The sequence below is a fragment of the Amborella trichopoda genome, chromosome 4 (assembly GCF_054954075.1).
Source record: "Amborella trichopoda isolate Santa Cruz 75 chromosome 4, AtrichopodaSantaCruz75HAP2 v2.0, whole genome shotgun sequence".
Lineage (NCBI taxonomy): Eukaryota > Viridiplantae > Streptophyta > Magnoliopsida > Amborellales > Amborellaceae > Amborella > Amborella trichopoda.
This window is the reverse complement of record NC_142339.1, coordinates 5499233-5517372: the sequence shown is the minus strand read 5'-3', so window position 1 is coordinate 5517372 and position 18140 is coordinate 5499233. Positions and strand designations below refer to the sequence as shown.

The 18140-nt window shown below is 32.9% G+C and overlaps 1 protein-coding gene and 1 long non-coding RNA gene across 3 annotated transcripts; both read right to left on the bottom strand.

The window, feature by feature from the left end:
* Positions 1 to 2456: 2456 nt before the first annotated feature.
* Positions 2457 to 4621, bottom strand: LOC148782219 (uncharacterized). The gene is made up of 2 exons (XR_016053904.1): positions 4144 to 4621; positions 2457 to 2744 (listed from the first exon to the last, which is right to left on the bottom strand). It is a non-coding gene; the product is annotated as an uncharacterized LOC148782219 (long non-coding RNA).
* A 2785-nt stretch (positions 4622 to 7406) lies between these two features.
* Positions 7407 to 17142, bottom strand: LOC105421049 (CASP-like protein 4D1). Of its 2 annotated transcripts, none has more exons than XM_088864518.1 (3): positions 13270 to 17142; positions 11411 to 11546; positions 7407 to 7842 (listed from the first exon to the last, which is right to left on the bottom strand). In XM_088864518.1, the coding sequence occupies exons 1-3, from the start codon at positions 13416 to 13418 to the stop codon at positions 7693 to 7695; spliced, it is 435 nt and encodes a 144-aa protein (XP_088720644.1). In that variant the 5' UTR covers positions 13419 to 17142; the 3' UTR covers positions 7407 to 7692. The 2 variants fall into 2 exon arrangements, with proteins under 2 accessions (XP_088720644.1, XP_011625256.1); XM_011626954.3 differs by having other exon boundaries at positions 7407 to 7927; positions 13270 to 17101.
* Positions 17143 to 18140: the final 998 nt, after the last annotated feature.

Sequence of the window (18140 nt, the reverse complement as noted above, 5' to 3'; positions counted from 1 at the left end):
ATTTTTTTTTGTAAGATAAATGTATGTAATAAGATAGGAAAGAGTTTATATAAGAATGCAACCTTATAATGTAGAACTATGGATGCACCTCAAAAGTCCATAGGAAAATGTAGTTTTAATGTTGAAAAACCCTTTGATTTATCATCTCAACATCGAGATGTATGATCATGAAAAATTAAGTCTCATAAATAGTGCATTTTACAACATATTATCTACACCGTCCGTTTTCAAGATTTTCATATGTTTATAGATTTACTTGATTTTAACTATTTTGAAATTCAAAATTTTATAATTAGATATAAAAATAAATTTTGAGATAATCTAAAGAACATTTTACATCAAAATTATATATTGTGATAAAATTTGAAAGTGCACCGTAGTGGGATTGTTACGGTTGCAACTGTATGGAAACCACACCCAATAAGATGTTATAGGAAACCACAGCCAATAAGATATTATACATTTAATCTAAAGTTTTTCGTTTTTTTATTTTTTTATTGTTTTGAAGGTTTTTGACCCATTAATATATATATATATATATATATATATCCTTGTTCATATGGTAGACTAATACTATGCTTTTTCCTTTCCCAAAAAGCATTGGGATGTTCACTACATATAGAGGTTTCTATTTGTTTTTGAATTGATTGAATCTTTTGTTGAATCAAAGGTTCTTGTATTTGTTCTTCTATATACTTATATTTAATTTCTTGTTTTAAAGTGTAAAGAAATTTTTCTTTATTCTGTAACTGACTTTTAACATTATTAATTTCTTTTAATTTTGGTTTATGAATAAAGTCAAAGTGTATTGGTACATTTTGATAATTCTATCCTAATCTTGTCATAGATGCGAAACCTTTACATGATAGATTAAAAAAGAATCATCCACCTTGGACAAATATCCATACTAAAACAGTTCTACTAATTAAACAAAAGGTCAAAACATTGTTTGTCTTTCTCTTCCTCATCCTACTGCTTTCAAGATAATAGAATGTGATGCTTCAGAAATAGGTTTGGGTGGTATTCTCAAACAACGCATTGATAATCAGGAACAACTACTCAGGTATACCTCGAAAGCCTGGAACCCAACCCAGAAAAACTATTCTATGGTGAAAAAAGAATTATTAGCCATTGTTCATTGTGTTATAAAATTTCAAAGTGATATTCTCAATCAACAATTTCTCATACGCACTGACTGCAAAGCAGCCAAATATATATATATATATATATATATATATATATATAAACACTTAACCGATTAGTCCGGTTAACCGCCCCAGTTAGTCTGGTTCGGCTTCTAACCCCTCCCAGCCCTATGTCTGGTTAACCGTTCCAGTTAGATTTTGCGAACATTGATGGAGACATTCAATAAAAATAAGTAGAACTGTATTTCTATGGTTCCATACAAATGCCATCTAAATAACAAAAAATCATTTTACAGGAATATTTTTAGCAAGAAAAGTATTTCCTATAAAGAATAATATGCAATGAGACTAGTTACCTTTGGTACAAGGTGCTCATAATTAATATTCACTATTGGATATGAAATTGGATGGCTGTATTTATTCTATTGACCAAACTCAAACTTCAAAAAAAATTTCTTGAATTTTGTGACACACCTAAACTATCAAATTTCAAATCGGATGGTAATAAGTAATTGTGATATCCTTGTATCAAAAGGTGATTTATGAATATAAATAATAAATAATTGAAATTTCAATTTAAAAGTCCTTATATACATGCTTTTCTCATGGATATATCATTGTTTTCAGGTGTGGTTTGTACAAGGCTGAGGCTCGAAACAATCAGCGCACCTTCAGATACTGTCAAAAGATGTTATTTCAATACTGGAAATATTTGTGATAGGCTGAAAATTTATTTTCATCTCTAATTAGAAAATTTAAAACTTCGAAAGTAGTGTAGATCGAGCAGATCCATGAACACTTGAAAATCTTGAAAATTGACAGTCTGAAAATACATTACAAGATGGACTATTTCTAAGACTTAAAATCTATTTTTTCTCGTATCCATACATCTTGAGGTCGAAATGATCAATTTGAAGACTTTTTGCTTCAAAATAACCTCTTTTAATGAACTTTTGAAATGCACCGTAAATTGATTGTTTAAAGCCTCAGCTTTATATAAACTTTTTCCCTTTTTTTGTACCCTCCAGAGAGTATCAATGAGTGGCATTAGCACGATTCGAAACTTTACGTAAAGGGGTACTACTACTACGACCCAGCCCCTTCCCTAACAACGCAGCCTATATCGAATGTCACAAGCATGATTTTGAGTTATGAGCAACGCAACTAGAGTTTGAACCAACAACTTTAAGGTAAAAAATCAACTCTCAACTGAACCATGGGCTGAAATCCATCGAACTTTAAGTGTCTGAAAAAGTAAAGATCATTTTCCTTTAAAAAAAAACAAAAAAAACAAAAAACAAAAAACAAAAAAAAAGAAACAGAAAATTTGGACTGACCTTATCCGTAAAGTTGTGCACAGCCTGTCCCAGAAGTCCATAATTTGGTGTCCTGAGACAAATTCGGAGCCCATCTCTTTTCCATTTAGGCATAGCAAATGCCCAAACCCATTCAAGTGGACCACGCCATGCATTAGGTGGGTCCCACATGGCTCTCTTGTGTTTAAACACGTTTGTATAAAAGTATCATCGCACGTGCTGATTTCCTTGAAGGGCACCACGAAGTGGTATTTCTTGCTAGAGATTGGATGGTTACCCCATCCTAAACAAAAACAACAACCAAAATAAACTCTTAAATCATGCAACAAGGGAATGTTATATGCCCCACCCGTCTTCTTGTGCCGATCCTCATATCTGTATCATCCAATTATTTTTTATGGTCCATAAACGAGATTTACATATGGATATAATTTTATTTTTTATATTTAAAAATAGTCTCATGCATTTCGTATTTTACAATTAAATCTCATTTTTAAAACATAAAGTATAATTCAATTTTATTTCCTTTTTAATACATCAAATATAACTCAAATTTGATATGTTCATAATTTTTCACCATTACATACTCGTAAAAAATATTTTTAAAATTAATTTAAAATAAATAAATTATTGAATTACCCCTTTTACATTATTTTTAAAATATTTTTTATAAGTTTACATTAATAAGAAGTACGTATATACCAAATTTGAGCATAATTCGATAGAGAGAAAAGAAAAAATTAAAATACACTTTATATTCTAACAAATGGGACTTGAATATAAAATATGAAAGTTATAAGTCTATTTTTCAAATATAAAAAATAAAATAAAATTTATTTGTAATTTCTCCTTTAGTTCATTAGAGCCCACATAAAAGTTGTGTCCTGGGATAATATTAGGTATCAAATTTTTCTACAATTTCTTGATTTTTTTTTTTTTGTTTTTGAAACTACACTAAGGGCATTGACCATCCATTCGATAACGGTAGGGATAAACGGATATTTCTCTTTTGTTGTTTCGTGATGTTATTTTTGGGATAGGAATATGTAGCCATGCTAGAACGCTACGACACATCCTCCCTTTCTTATCTTCACTGGACCCTGACACTATAGCGCGAGTCTGGCTCATGTCCCTCAAAAGTTGTCCCAGCTTTGACAGGGCCAGGGAGAACTTGACACAAGGCTAGCCTTGGCCCGATCTGGGCTGGGCTTCCTGGACTCAAAGATAAGAAATAAATAAATAAGTCAGGCAGTACCAGCCCAGGCTTCGCATACCTGGCATCAGGCTACATTGTCGCCAAGGCCCTACTCTTTTTAGGCCTGCCGACGCAGCTTGCCCTTTTCAACTCCATCTCTCTCATTTTTATGGGTAAGTGAGGAGAGAATTGTTACCTTTGAACTTAAAACAGCGTTGCAAATTGTCAAGCGCTGACCAATTAAGCTCGGGCTCTTTTTTCCGTATCCCTCTCTCATTGCACACATGCATTTTTTCATAAAATTTTTCCCACGTGTGAAACCCATTACACCGTAAATAATACCATGCAATGTACTGACGCCGTAATTCTACATTAGAGCAAGATTAGCTCCTTATACGGACGGCAAAGATATAAGGCTAGCATATAGTCCTCTAATCCACACCGTCCATAGCACACAAAAACAACAAGGCAAATATGTTGCATTTACCTACGAATTTGCAGTGATCGCAATGGGGATTGAGCGACCTCTCCACCTCCTCCTCCACCACTATCAGAGACACACGTGCGGGCGCCCTATCGTATGGCTCCAACCCAAACAACCACACGTGCGAGCCCCCTCTTTCCCCTGTCTCCTTTCGTCCAAAACTAAGCAATACCTCAATATTTCGGCGAAAATCACCGACAAAATTGGCCGGAATCCCAGGGCTCATGAAGGTTTTGAACCGGAAAACCTTATTTTCTGGCCTCTTTCTCTTCTTTGAGGCCGGACTTCCGGCCTCTGCAAATGAGTTTCCGGCCATTTGGTAGAGAGAGAGGGGTTAAGTGTTGTGGGGCCTTGTTAGAGAGAGAGAGAAGGATTAAAAGGAGAGAGAGACGTGGTGGGGTCACACAGTTAGTGCTGGAGAAATTAAATTAGAGAGGGGTGGAAAGCACAGAGGGGGTGAGAAAGGGTGTCGTTATAAGCGTGATTAATTACTAAATTGAGATTTGCTTTGCCAAATCTTCGTATCGATAAGAACAAAACCATGCAGGTATAGGTGGAAACAAGGGTTTAAATTTTGATTTATACATAAACTATGCTCTTGCAGGACCAAGATATATATTTACACTCTCATACAAATCATCCGATTAAAAGACCTTCATCTATAGGAGTGGTTTGCATAAGGCTGAGGCCCTAAACAATCAAAGTAAGGCACACATTCAAAAAGTGTCCAAAAGTATTATTTAATACTAAAAATATTTGGGAAAACTTTTCCATGCGGGCTGGACCGCATTTCTACAATATGTGGTCCAAAAGTATATAGCATCCATCTTAAAGATGGATGCAATTAGGCGTTCCATCTAAAAACAATTATAACTAACAGTCCAAATGTTTTTTTAATATAATTATTATTTCTAGTTTTCAAAAAAAAAATTATATTCGTGATCTCCATGTTAAAGATTATATATTCTCTAAAACTTAGTATCAAATTATATTTAAAATATATTTATTGCCAAGCCTGTATTTCTACCATATGCGGGCTGGCAGCTTAGAAACAGTGTCCAAATCTTTGTAATGGCTTGAAACTTTGTTTTCATATTTAATAATAAAATTTAAAATTTCAAAAATAATGTAGATCAAGCAAATCTATGAATACATGTAAATCTTGAAAATTGACGGTTCAAAAATTCATTACAAGATGCACTATTTTCAAGACTTCAAATCTATTTTTCCTCATGTCCACGCATCTAGGCCGTATTCTATTTACAACCGTTGGTGAATGTATTAAAAAAAATAGAAAAAGAGGAAGAAATATCCAAAATTAAATGGACAGTCTGCATTCTAGGAAGTGCTCCTAGACTCGGACTTGGCCCGTTGGTAAGTCCGAATCATGGTACATATTGTAAGTCCGAATCTCAGTTCTTTCTCATAAAAAAGTAACATGAACTATCCTTGAGCATGATTTTGAGTAAACGAAAAGGCCTACAAGAGTATAGTAGCTTGCTTCATAATGACAAAGTTACTACATTAAAGAAGAAGAAAACAAACAAAAATGGGGTTATAAGTTCGGGTGATGTGCTGAGACGAGTTATTATTGATATAAGGAAGTCACGAATATTTTTAACATTGGATGTGAAATTTAATAGATTGAAGTATATTACAATATTTGAGAAAATTTATTTTGGACTTTGTACCCCATCAATAACACATCTTCAACCACTTAATTTCACATCAAACTGTCAATAATGATTGTGACCTCCATGTCTTAAATGTAAATGGTCTCATTGTATACATTTACTTTTGAAGCACGGATATCAGTGTCTCATGCAATACTTGAGACAAAATGGTAATTACATTAGGACTCTTGTCTAATTATTATTTATGAATAAAATGTTGAATAATAAAAAGAAAATTTTAATATGAGGTTGCAATCTTATATTATAGAAGTGCACCTCAAAAATCTACTAGAAAATAGTATTATGAAGTTTAAAAATCTTCTGATTGATCATCCCAACCTTGATATGTATGAATATAAAGAAAGGAAAAAAAATAGTGCATTTTATAGCAAGTTATTTGCATTGTTTGTTTTCAAGATTTTCAAGAGTTTATAGATTTGCTTGATGTGTATTATTTTTAAAATTTTTAATATTTTCAAGTGTTTATAGATTTGCTTTTGATATGCATCATTTTATAAATTTTAAATTTCATAAGTAAAGTTGAACAATTATTTTCAAGCAATCGTAAGACATCTAACACCAGTAACTACATCTCCCAACAAAATTTAGAAGTGCACTTTACTAGTAGGGTATGAGGGGGCACCTTATACAAACCTCTTTAGTATATGTTGTCTAGTTTTATCTTTTAATACCACATGAAAAGTAGATAGGGAATTGTTAAAATTAAAAGACTGTAATGCCAAAATAGCATGAGTTCAAATCTTACTATGAGATCCTTCATATTGTTTATTATTTTTATATATGATATGTGCCCGCACATGAGATGAAGTATTGCAATCACACAGACTTATCGTTATTGAAATTAACCGCAGCATAATCACCCTAGCAAACATCGGTCTTAAAGACACAGAAAAGGAGCTCAATCATGTGTATAAACACAACTAAAAGTAATAATATTTTTTTTATTATTCTTAGTATATACCAGGTGCCCTCAAATGTTGAGATGTATCAAAATACCGATTTATATGAACGTCAAATAAAGCTATGTTTTTTAACATAACCATGCTAGGAAATACCCGTAGTAGAGAAAAATAAAAAGAGCACAACGACATGTTTAGTGCTATAGATACGATTAAAAGAAGGAAAAGTTTATATAAGAAATGTAGAATTAAAGTTGTACCTAAAAAATCCATCATAAAATGTTGTTTGGAGGTTGAAAAACCCTCTAATTGATCATCTCGATATCGAGGTGTATAAATATGAAAAAATAAATAAATAAATAAAGTCTGCGAAATAGTGCATCTTTCAACACATTATTTGGACCGTCCATTTTCAATATTTTTATATGTTTATAGATCTACTTGATTTAAACCATTTTTAGAGTTTAATAGTAAACATTTTCAATATTTTTATAGGTTATAGATCTACTTGATTTAAACTATTTTTAGAGTTTAAAATTTTATTATTAAAGATGAAAATAGATTCTCAAGCTATCCTAAGAATTTTTTATATCAAAATTACATTTATAATAAAATTTAGAGGTGCACCATGGATTGTTTAAGTTGCAACCTTATGCAAATTACACCCATAGAAGAAAGGGTAAGAAACAAATATTCAATAATCTATTGGTAATGGACAAACATTACACAAATATACATATTGTCTCTCAAAACACTAACATATTACAAACTTCACTTCTCAAAAACAAAAGAGAATGCCAACAACTATCACTCATTTTTAGTGTAACTAAAAAAAAAAAAAGGTGAAATACAAGATGGATGAATGTGAAAATAAATGTTGGCTTCGTTATTGCAAGGTAGGCTAGACCAGAAAAATGTAAATACCATGTCTCACCCAAACAAAGCCCCCATCCTCCTGGCTAGACCAATCGATGACAAAATGGATAATATGGCCATGCAAATGAAAGCGAGCAAGATAAAGCCAGTTGAGACATTGCCTTTGTCGAAGAACTTGTCAAGCTTTGAAGCTTCACTTGCAAATTGATCCTCACCCAGAAATCTGAGGGAATCTATGAAACCATCCAAGAGTTTCTTCAGTTCTACTGTTACTCCGAACCCTACTCCTACTGCCGAGGCTAAGAATAGAGCAATTATCTACAAAACCACAATTATATTTAGACTTAATTTTGGGATTGAGGAGCTTTATATGAACAAAATTTCTTATTGGTTGAGGTAATTAGCCCTGCAAGGCAGTGATTTCTATTAGAAACTCAGAATACTGCAGAGAACTCTCTCTCTATTGATTTTATCAATAATATACAAGGCCCCGTATAAATATACGACTAATAGTTATGGATAGACACCAATAGTTATTGATAATTACTAACCAAGGTAGAGATATATATTGACACCTAACCTTATTAAGATATATATATACCCATATATATACATATCCATACTGATATGTATTCATAATGATGTATATCAATACATATCCATATGCTAACACTCCCCCTCAAAGTTATGGATAGACACCAATAGTTATTGATAATTACTAAACAAGGTAGAGATATATATTGACACCTAACCTTATTAAAATATATATATACCCATATCCATACTGATATGTATTCATAATGATGTATATCAATACATATCCATACGCTAACACTCCCCTCAAACTCAAGATGCTTTGATACAAAACAGCTAGAGTTTGAACAATAAGTTACATCAATGAACGAGTTGGATCTTTAAGTCTTCACGTGCATGGCGTGACCAATAGAAGCAGTGGTCAACAGTGGTCTCCATGCTCAGATTGCTTGAACAACAAGCACAGAATGACACTTGGAAGAGCCAACAGAACTTGGTGTGGATCCGAGATAGATTCAGCAACTCGTAGTCCGAGACAGATTCATCAACTCGCAGTCTAGAATGCAGGCCAGAACAGAAACAAAGGTTGCTTTGCAAAGAGTTGACACACGACTCGACAGAGAGGTGAAACACAACTCGGTAGAGAATCAAAACACGACGCAGCAAATAGTCGAAACACGACTCGGAAGTCTTTGACAGTGCTTCCTTAGTCTATGAGTTTCTCTCATTAAATTGAGAGTGTTGATCGATTCAACCATAGACGAAAAGGAGAGCTGAAGTTTTTATGCAAAAGGGAAGTCTTTTCATGCGGTGGAGGCGAGTGGTGTTGAGGGTGCAGGTAGGGCTCACGTGCAAACAAAAATCACAAAAGTGCGAACTAAATCACAAATACTGGTGTGTGTAGGTAGGGGTTCAAAATCAGAGAGCGCGAATAAAAACATGGAGCCAGGGATGTCGTGCAAGACGGATCTTGTGCAAGGTGAAAAGTAAAGGGCTAAAAGTCAAGGGATCAGTATACCAAAGTTTTGCACACACGTCAACACTACGAAATCTCCTTGTGGAGAGAACAAATTTGTGGGATCTATTGGGAAGCGAACTATGTGAGATCTGTTGGGAACGAACTATGAGAGGACTCTCTCTCTCTCTCTCAATGGGAACGAATTCTTAGAGAGAGAGAGGGGCAACAACTTTAAGGAATTGAATGAAGACATGCATATCCAAAAGCCAAGGCTGAGGCAGCAAAGTACCAGAAGCTTCTTGCCAGCAAACTCAAGGAGCAGCATGAGAGGAGGAGCGAGAGTTTTGCCAAGCCAAGAAGAGATCGAGTCTGTCCGTTGTATCAAAGCCAGTCAATGGCATAGGGTTGTAGCCAGAAACACATGAAAAAATGTAGAGATAGAAAACCAGATTACTTAAGAGAGAGAGACTTTGTGTTTAGAGAGCTGATAGCATGATGCAACCTTAGATATGAGGTGCGAGCTCAGATCTTGAGGTTGAGGAACAACACTAACAATTTCATCTTAATTCGTATGACTTCCTTATCTTTAAAACACTTTCTTTTACTTTCAATGTAGTATTTTCTAACTCAATTGATAAAGGGTCAGTTTGGAAATACTACTAATTAATGTAAGCCCGCCGCTCTACCTTCTTTTTATTGAAGGTTAGTAATAAAGACTTAAAAAAAACAAAAAGAGAAGATAAAAATTCATAGTTCTCAAGACCATACCAAACCGGTGATTGAACCTGTCAAACTATACCACCCATTGCTTTGGCTAGTATGGTCCAAAATAAAAACTTGGTTTAATCGATAACCTATCAAAACCCATGTTTGATTAGTTAAGTTAGGCAAATTTTTAATAAGTTATACATTTCTAAGCTGTTATATCTTATTTCTATTATTATTTTTTAAATCTAGTCCAAACAATTCGATTGGTAGTTGAACCGATTTTGATTGGACTAAAACCCTCATGGCTTCAGCGACTGGTCTAATCGTGATGACATTGAAGAAAGTTTTCTTTGGAATCAAGATAATGGGCTGTGCTCATGTAAATTGGGCAAAAAAAGATATTTCACTCCAAATTAGCAAGAGTCGAACAAAATTCCGACTTCTACACTTTTAACTAACAGAGGCAGCGCAAGGGACTTACATTAACTGGTCCATCCAAACTGGCTAAACTTGAGGATCTCTATCAAAGTTTATTTGCACTAGGGTTTGTTTGAGATGAAATCATTTGGAACCTTTAAATGACATGGGTTAGGGCACTTAGATGAATGTTTCAGCTAAAACATCACAAGGGGCATCAGGATTTTGATACACTACATCAAGTGGTTCACAGAAACCCGAATGATGCGATCTAGTTTGACCATGGATCGGATTAAACAAGACCCAGGCAATTCAAACAGAGTTCAATGATTTTGGAAATGAAAGTTTATGGTGAGTCTGCTGACTCATGTATCCACCTTGGTTTTCTAAGGGTATTAGGACCATAATGCATATTAAATGACTGCAAAGTGTATTAGGACCGTAATACGTTCTAAATTACTGCAAATCTATTTCCGCCTCAGATGTTTGGAGCTCCAAAAACAGTACAGATTTGATGTTCAAAGTCCAAAAATAAAAGTACAAGATGATTAGTTTTTAAGACTCCCAACTGAATTTTTTTTATATTCATGAATGTGGCGTTCAAGAGATGATAAGACTTGTTGGATCCAAATCCCTCTACAATTTTTGAAGGATAGGCACATTATAATTGCTGCAACCGGACCCACTTAAGCTCTACCCTTTTGGACAACCTACTTCATTTGATGAAGCTGAGTTTTAGTGCCAATCAGTTCAACTATCTTTTGATCCTAATAAGCAATGCTTCTGGTGGCCCTGCAAGATTGGGGTGAGTGACAGGTCTGGTTTGACCAACATGCGTTCTATTCATAAGACATGAAGTCTCTTTAGTTGGATAAACAAGTTGGGTGAGAAAATCATACGGCAATCCACTCGATAAGGGACTTGCTCAATCAAAACTGATTAACTCTCAGTCGAACGGGATGGACTAGAATTTTAAAAAGTAAAAAATAAAAATAGGAATAATATGCTAATCCGCAATTCAATTGGTCAAACCAACAAGTGTGATCCAGTTTTAATAACCATGTGACATAAAATCTTAATAATATGTAAATGAGAGATCTACAACTAAAATTCCTGAATGAAGAGACGTTTGCTATGTAACAAGGTGCATGTGTGTATCAAAGAATAGAGACCGAGAGAGAGACCTTGTCACCATAGAAGTCGAAGTAGGGGAGACAGATGTTACGTATCAACCTTTTGCTGGTGCTGACCCAGTACACCGCAAAGGGGATCTGAATTAGGGAGTATGCACACCCAATTACACTTGCAGAGAGCAAGTACCTTCAAAACAAAAATACAAAGAAAATTTATGTTACCCAAAAGACTCCGGAAATAATTTATATAAGGTTGCAACTTTACTTAAAGATTCATTGGAAAAGCTTGTTTTGATGTTGGAAAATTCTCTAATTGATCACCACGTCATTGAGCTGCATGAACATGAAAATAAAAAAGATTTCGAGACCCAAAAATAGTACATCTTGCAACACATTATTTGGAACACCCATTTTCAAGATTTTCATGTATTTATAGATCTACTTGATTTGAACCATTTTTGAAGTTTAAAATTTTATAATTAGAAATGAAAATTGATTGTTAGGTCATCCAAAGAATTTTTTGAAGACCAAGAATAATTTCTTCCAAAATATAATGTCTTGGTCTATAACATTAACCCTTACTACCCACTTTTTGTTTACCAATAACCCTTACTAGCTACTAATATCTGGAGACTTAATTAAAAATAAAATAAATTAATAAAATAGGAAATATTGGTGCATCAGCCGACACCCCTATTCATATGCGCTTCCCTTCCAATCTTCATCATGGAGACTCTCTATGTTGGATAAAAAATTTACAGGAACCATGATCGAAAAAAAAAAAAAGATGAAATTATCAACCTTAAAAGTTGTTTATCTTGAAAATTTTCTTGCACCAGTTAATTTTAGTTCTTCATAGATCATCAAATCTGACTATTTTGGGAGCTGCGTAAATGTATTCCTATTTATTTGGGACGTTCTATATCCTAAATCCATGAAAAGCCAAGGTGGACTCACACGTCTGAAGACAAAATAAAATTTCTCATAAATAAATAACAAAGGGTGGTTTATACTATAGAAGTAAGACACACCTCTAAATTTTGCTTGGAGATATAATTCCAGTTTCAGAGACCTAGCTAGTTATAAAATTCAAAAATCTAAAAATGGTACAGATCCAACAAATTTATAAATACTTTAAAATTTGAAAATACATTGTCCAAATAACTTGTTACAAGATGCACTATTTTTAGCACTTAGCGATCTTTTTTTTCTTAATATCCATATATTTCGAGGTTGAGAACATCACTCAAAGGGTTTTCTAACATTGGAAAGCACTGTTAAAAAGCATGATCTAGGAACGGAAACCGGCCATGGGCAGGGTCTAGGTAACCGGCCCTAATCGGGTAGGTCCCGGTCGGGCTAAAAAGAGTTAAAAAAATTTAAAAAGAATCTAAAAAAATCCCAAAAGATATGAAAAGTATGTTTAAGGTATAATTCAACAAAATACATCCAAATTCAAAAAATTAGACAAAATACATCCAAAATGAGATTAAAACAACGGTAAAAAATGGATTTTGAAAAATCAATTGGTGCCTCTAAGGGTGTTTTAGAAATAATCTAAGAAAAATAGAAAAAATGTAAACACAAGTATTTATGGCCAAAATACTTCCCAATCTTTTTAAAAACAATAGAAAACATTAAAAAAACTTATTACAAACAAATTTATTTTAATTTTTTATATAATTTTTTTGAATTTCTTTTAAAGTTTATGGATTGACCACCCAACCGGCTAAAACTGGCCAAGGCCAGTACGTAGTTCCAAGTAACCCGGCCGGTTTTGCAAACACCAGATGAAACACTTCTTCTAAAGGATTTTTGAGGCACAGCTTACTTCAAAACACCTCATTTAAACTTTATTCATAAACAAAAACTAAGTCTATCGTTTATTCTAAGAAGAAGATTATTAGTACCTATAAGCTTTAATGTCTTTGAAGGTGACCTCCGACTTATCTGAAAATTTGACTTTGTCAGTTACAAGGATGATTACCGATATAGCAAGGAGAATAAAGGTGAGGATTCGAAGAAGTATGGTGGCAAAGCGTACAGCTCTAGTCGCCATTTTTGCCTCATAAAAACCACATAGCTCTTTAGGTATATATGCTAAGATCTTTTACCTTGGTTTCATCTTTGTAATATATATATTGTGAGATTGAATAGAGACCCCTCTTTTGGCCATATCTTGGCCGGCCTTAAATGTCTGTCTTTCATTATGTCCGGTTATGTGGCGATACTATCAAATGCTTGTCTTTTGCTTGGAAAATTGTTGCATGCAGCGAGGCCCGCATTTCTGCATTTGGTGTGCTCGAGCTATAAAGCATCCATCATAATGATGGATGCAGATGCAAATAGGCAGTCCATCTTAAAACAATTCAAACTAACAATCCAAATTTTCTCAATAGAATTATTATTTTTAATTTTCAAAGTTTAATTTTTTTTCATATTCATGTTCCCATGTTAGTAAAAATTAAGTCCAAAAGAACATCTCAAAAATAGATTCCTAAGAGGTGACTCATTTCTATCCTTTATTTTTTAAGCCATGGTTTTGAACTGAATTTCCAAGGTTGCAAGGGAGTCGAAACAAAACTGATGTGATACAATGTCTTTTTCCATGTAGAAAAGGTTTATATTAAGGTGAGGCCCTAAACAATCCAATTAAGGCGCACCTCAAAAATTCATTAGAAGAGGTTGTTTTGATGCCCAAAAATTCTCAAATAGATCATCTCAACCTCAAGATATATGGACATGAGAAAAAATTAATTTCATGTTTTGAGAACAATGTAGCGTGTAATGCATTTTCTATACCATAAAATTTTCAAGTGTTCATAGATCTGTTCGATCTACGCTATTTTTAGGATATAAATTTTATAATTAGAGATTAAAAAAAAAAAGAAAAATTTCGCATAGAAACCTAATTCCTCATATTATTTCATGGTAGACCCTCCTTCCATTTTTCTTTCAAACTACATAAAGAAACCCTAAAGATTTCATCATACCCCTTTATCTCTTATCTCCCTCTTTTATTGACTTTTGATCATAAAAATTAACCCCAAAAAATCTTTTTATACCATTTCAACCCAAAAAAAATTTTAATGGGTAGAAAGGGAAAAATAGAGTTAAATAAGTTTTTTGATTGAAATGGTATAAAAAGATTTGTTAGGGCTAATTTTCATGATCAAAAATCAATAAAAGACAGAGATAAGAGATGAGGGGGTGCGGTGAAATCTTTAAGGGTTTCCTTATGCGGCTTGAAAAACGAAAGAAGGGACTACCATGAAATAATATGAGGAATCAAAGTTCTATATGAAATTTTCCCTAAAATAAATTTTAGGGCCATTAGAAAAATTTCCAGTACTTAAACATCTTTTAACACTATTTGAAGGTGTGCCTTACTTTGATTGCTTGAGGTCTCAGCCTTATACAAATCACACTCTTTTTTTATTATAGATAGGTTTTAGGTGCAAAAGTGGATGCACCTATTCAAATGTGGTCTCTTTTTTATAATTATGATAATTACGATCATGAATTTGAAAAAAAAAATGAATTTTGAACTTTGAAAATAAATTGTTTTAAAATTTATTTTTGGATTGTTAGTCACTATTGTTAAAATTGTTAAAATGTATTTTCTAGAAATCATATTAATTTTTATTTTATTTTAATTGATGTAGTAAGGTTGTATTTATAATTTTGTGTAATAAGAAGGTATGGAACTACTAGGTGGTTAGTAGTTATTGTACTTTATATAGTTGTAAGAACCTCTATTTAAATAAAAGTATGTTGTGGGAAATTGGGATATGTATCAAGTTTGTAATACTTTTATATACCCTATTTTATATCTTGAAATGAAAGTTTTTCTTCCACCTCATCTTGATTGCTTTTCTTCTATCCCTTTCCTTGTGAGTCTTAGGCTAGTGTGACATGGTTATACTAATTGAGAAGCAGATTGTTCCGAAATTGTGGCATCCAACTTTCTCCACATGGTATCGGAGCAACAAAGGTGGTGGTGATATTGTCTTGACTTCCTTGGTAAAGAAGATAGATTGTTTTTTTGAATATCAATTCAAGTGGAAAGTCGATTGGTTTTAGTGTTGAGTTGGGAAGTCGACTCAAAATGATCTTTCTATTTCTCAATTCTTCTTATAAAGCTCAAGAATATTTAGTTGGAGATCTCTCATTGATCTGGAATAACCTATTTTGGGGGAACGAATGAAGCGAAGTATCACTCGTGACTTAAAAAGGAAGTATTGCTTATGTTGCTTCTATTCAAGGGTGGGCTACACAATCATCCTTGGTGGAGTTTGAGAATCTCCTTGGTGGCCTGTCAAATGGTCAGATTTTTATTTCAAAAAGTAATGGAGATGACCGCATCACACTTGAGAGCTAAACGTTGTCTCTTTCTAAAAAATCACTTTAAGGGGAGTGTTAAAATGGTTAAAGTGTATTTTCTACAAATCATATTAGTTTTTATTTTACTTTATTTTGAGTAAAGTAGTAAAGTTGTATTTGTAATTTTGTGTAATAAGAAATTATGAAACTACTAGGTGGTTGGTAGTAATTGTAATAAATATGGTTGTAAGAACATCTATTTAAAGAGATGTGAGTGATGGGAAAATTGGATCAAATGTATCAAGTTTGTAATACTTTTGTGTACCCTAGTTTTCATCTTTGAATGAAAGTTTTTCTTCTATTTCATCTTAATTGTTCTACTTCTATCTCTTTTGTTGCGAGTGTTGGGCTAGTGTGACATTATTATACTAATTGAAAAACATATTGTTCCAATATTGTGGCATCCAGCTTCCTCCACAACTATTCAATTTAATTATTCACATATTAACATATCTGCACTATTTTCTGAACTCTAAATTCATTGACCTAAAGCTGAAATACATCTAAAGTGACTTAAGGTGCATTTCCAATCCCAGACTCATCTCTAAGATGGATTCATAGAAGGAGACTGGCCCTTATTTAGACCTTTAGCTTTCATTAATTCTCATTATTTCACAATTTTATTGCTTTAGGGCTTATTTAGAAGTATTCATTATCATTGATAATTCATTGTTTCTTAATCAAGATAACAAATGATGATGATGAAGAATAATGAATTATTTGTTATTTTGCAGTATCCCTTATAAAATCATCTAAGATAAACTTATAAGTAGTTTTACACATTATTTTATCCTTTTGAAAACAAGTTTTTTACTTTATTTAAAATAATTTACTAAAAATCACATGTTTTTAGCTAGAAATAACTGAAAAATAACTAAAAATCATTGAAAACGTTATTATATATAATATAGGACATGTACCAAATAGTCAACAAAATAATATTATATAGAGTACATTAATTTTATTTAAGACAAGTCTGCTCATTAACTATCACCTATACATACCCTTATTTTTTTAGGCATTTTCCTATGACGCATGAATATCAAGGTCGTAGAGCACATATACATGGATTTTTTAGCAAATGGAAAAAGAGTGGGGCCTGAGGCTATAATATGACTGAAATTCTCCTTTTAAGCTTTTTTCAATATGAAATTTGAGGGTTTTTTCCTATTGGTGCGAGGATTTAACGTTAACAACGCTACATCGCAAGTTCGATTCCTACTGCTCAACTATCCAAAAAAACAGGGATGAAGACTTAGCATTTAGAGAAAATACGGTGGCCCATAGGATTATAACAATAGTAAAGTCACAATCGTCACTTCTGTCTCTCAAACTAAAATCATCCAAGGTGGTTTGGGACCTAGCATTAGCAGTCATGCATCCATCAAATCCTGGGTATACAGATTCTATAATTTGCATCCATCAAATCCTGGGTATACAGATTCTATAATTTGTGAAACATAATTTGAGAAGCTAATTATATGGCTGGTGAACTAGCAAAGAAAGGGCATATCATGATTCCTTAGCAATCTCTCATGTTTTGCTTTAATGTTGCATTTGTTGTATTAACCTTTTGATCTAATAAAATTAAATATATATATATATAAAAGAAAAGATGGGATTAACCCACTAGCTCATATGAACATATGAAGCCAATGTCCCAGATTGATTATAGACTGATCTAACGATAACAGATGTCTGGTAGTGTTTGAATTTTAGTTTTTTTTTTTCTACAAATTCAAATCAGTTAAAACGTTAGGTGTGTTTCATCAAAAATAGTTGAATCTTCAAAAAATATCCAAAAAATATTTTACATAAAATAAATTGACTAAAATACCTCCGAAAAGTTTTAGGGAGTATTGTGGTCTTTTTTTTTTTATGAATAATTTTTTTTATATGTTCTTATTAGGTACGTCTTGATGAGAAGATCACGCTTTTAAAATTTCAAGTGATTTGGATCTGTAGAAAAAATAATAAAATTCAAACACTACCGGATATTCGTAATCATCAGATCGGCTTAAATTCAATCTAGACCGTTGGGTTCATATATTCATATGAGCTAGTGGACTAATCCCATCTTTTTTTTATATATATATATATATATATATATATATAGAAAAGATCGGATTAATTGAATAAGTAGGCCTGACCTGACGAATTTTTGCTTCACTAAGTGATACTTTTGTGGGTGGACCCGAGATATCTGTATGTCCTTCACAAGCTTACAACAATTTTCACCGGATAGGATAACAAATAATTTATGGGAAAATAATACATTATATAGCGATACAGAACATGGATCAGCTTCATATGGGTTTAGATTATGGTTTAGGGTTTACAGATTAGAATCACTAGCAGAAGTACGTGCCCGTTATTTGATTCTATTTGAAATTACATA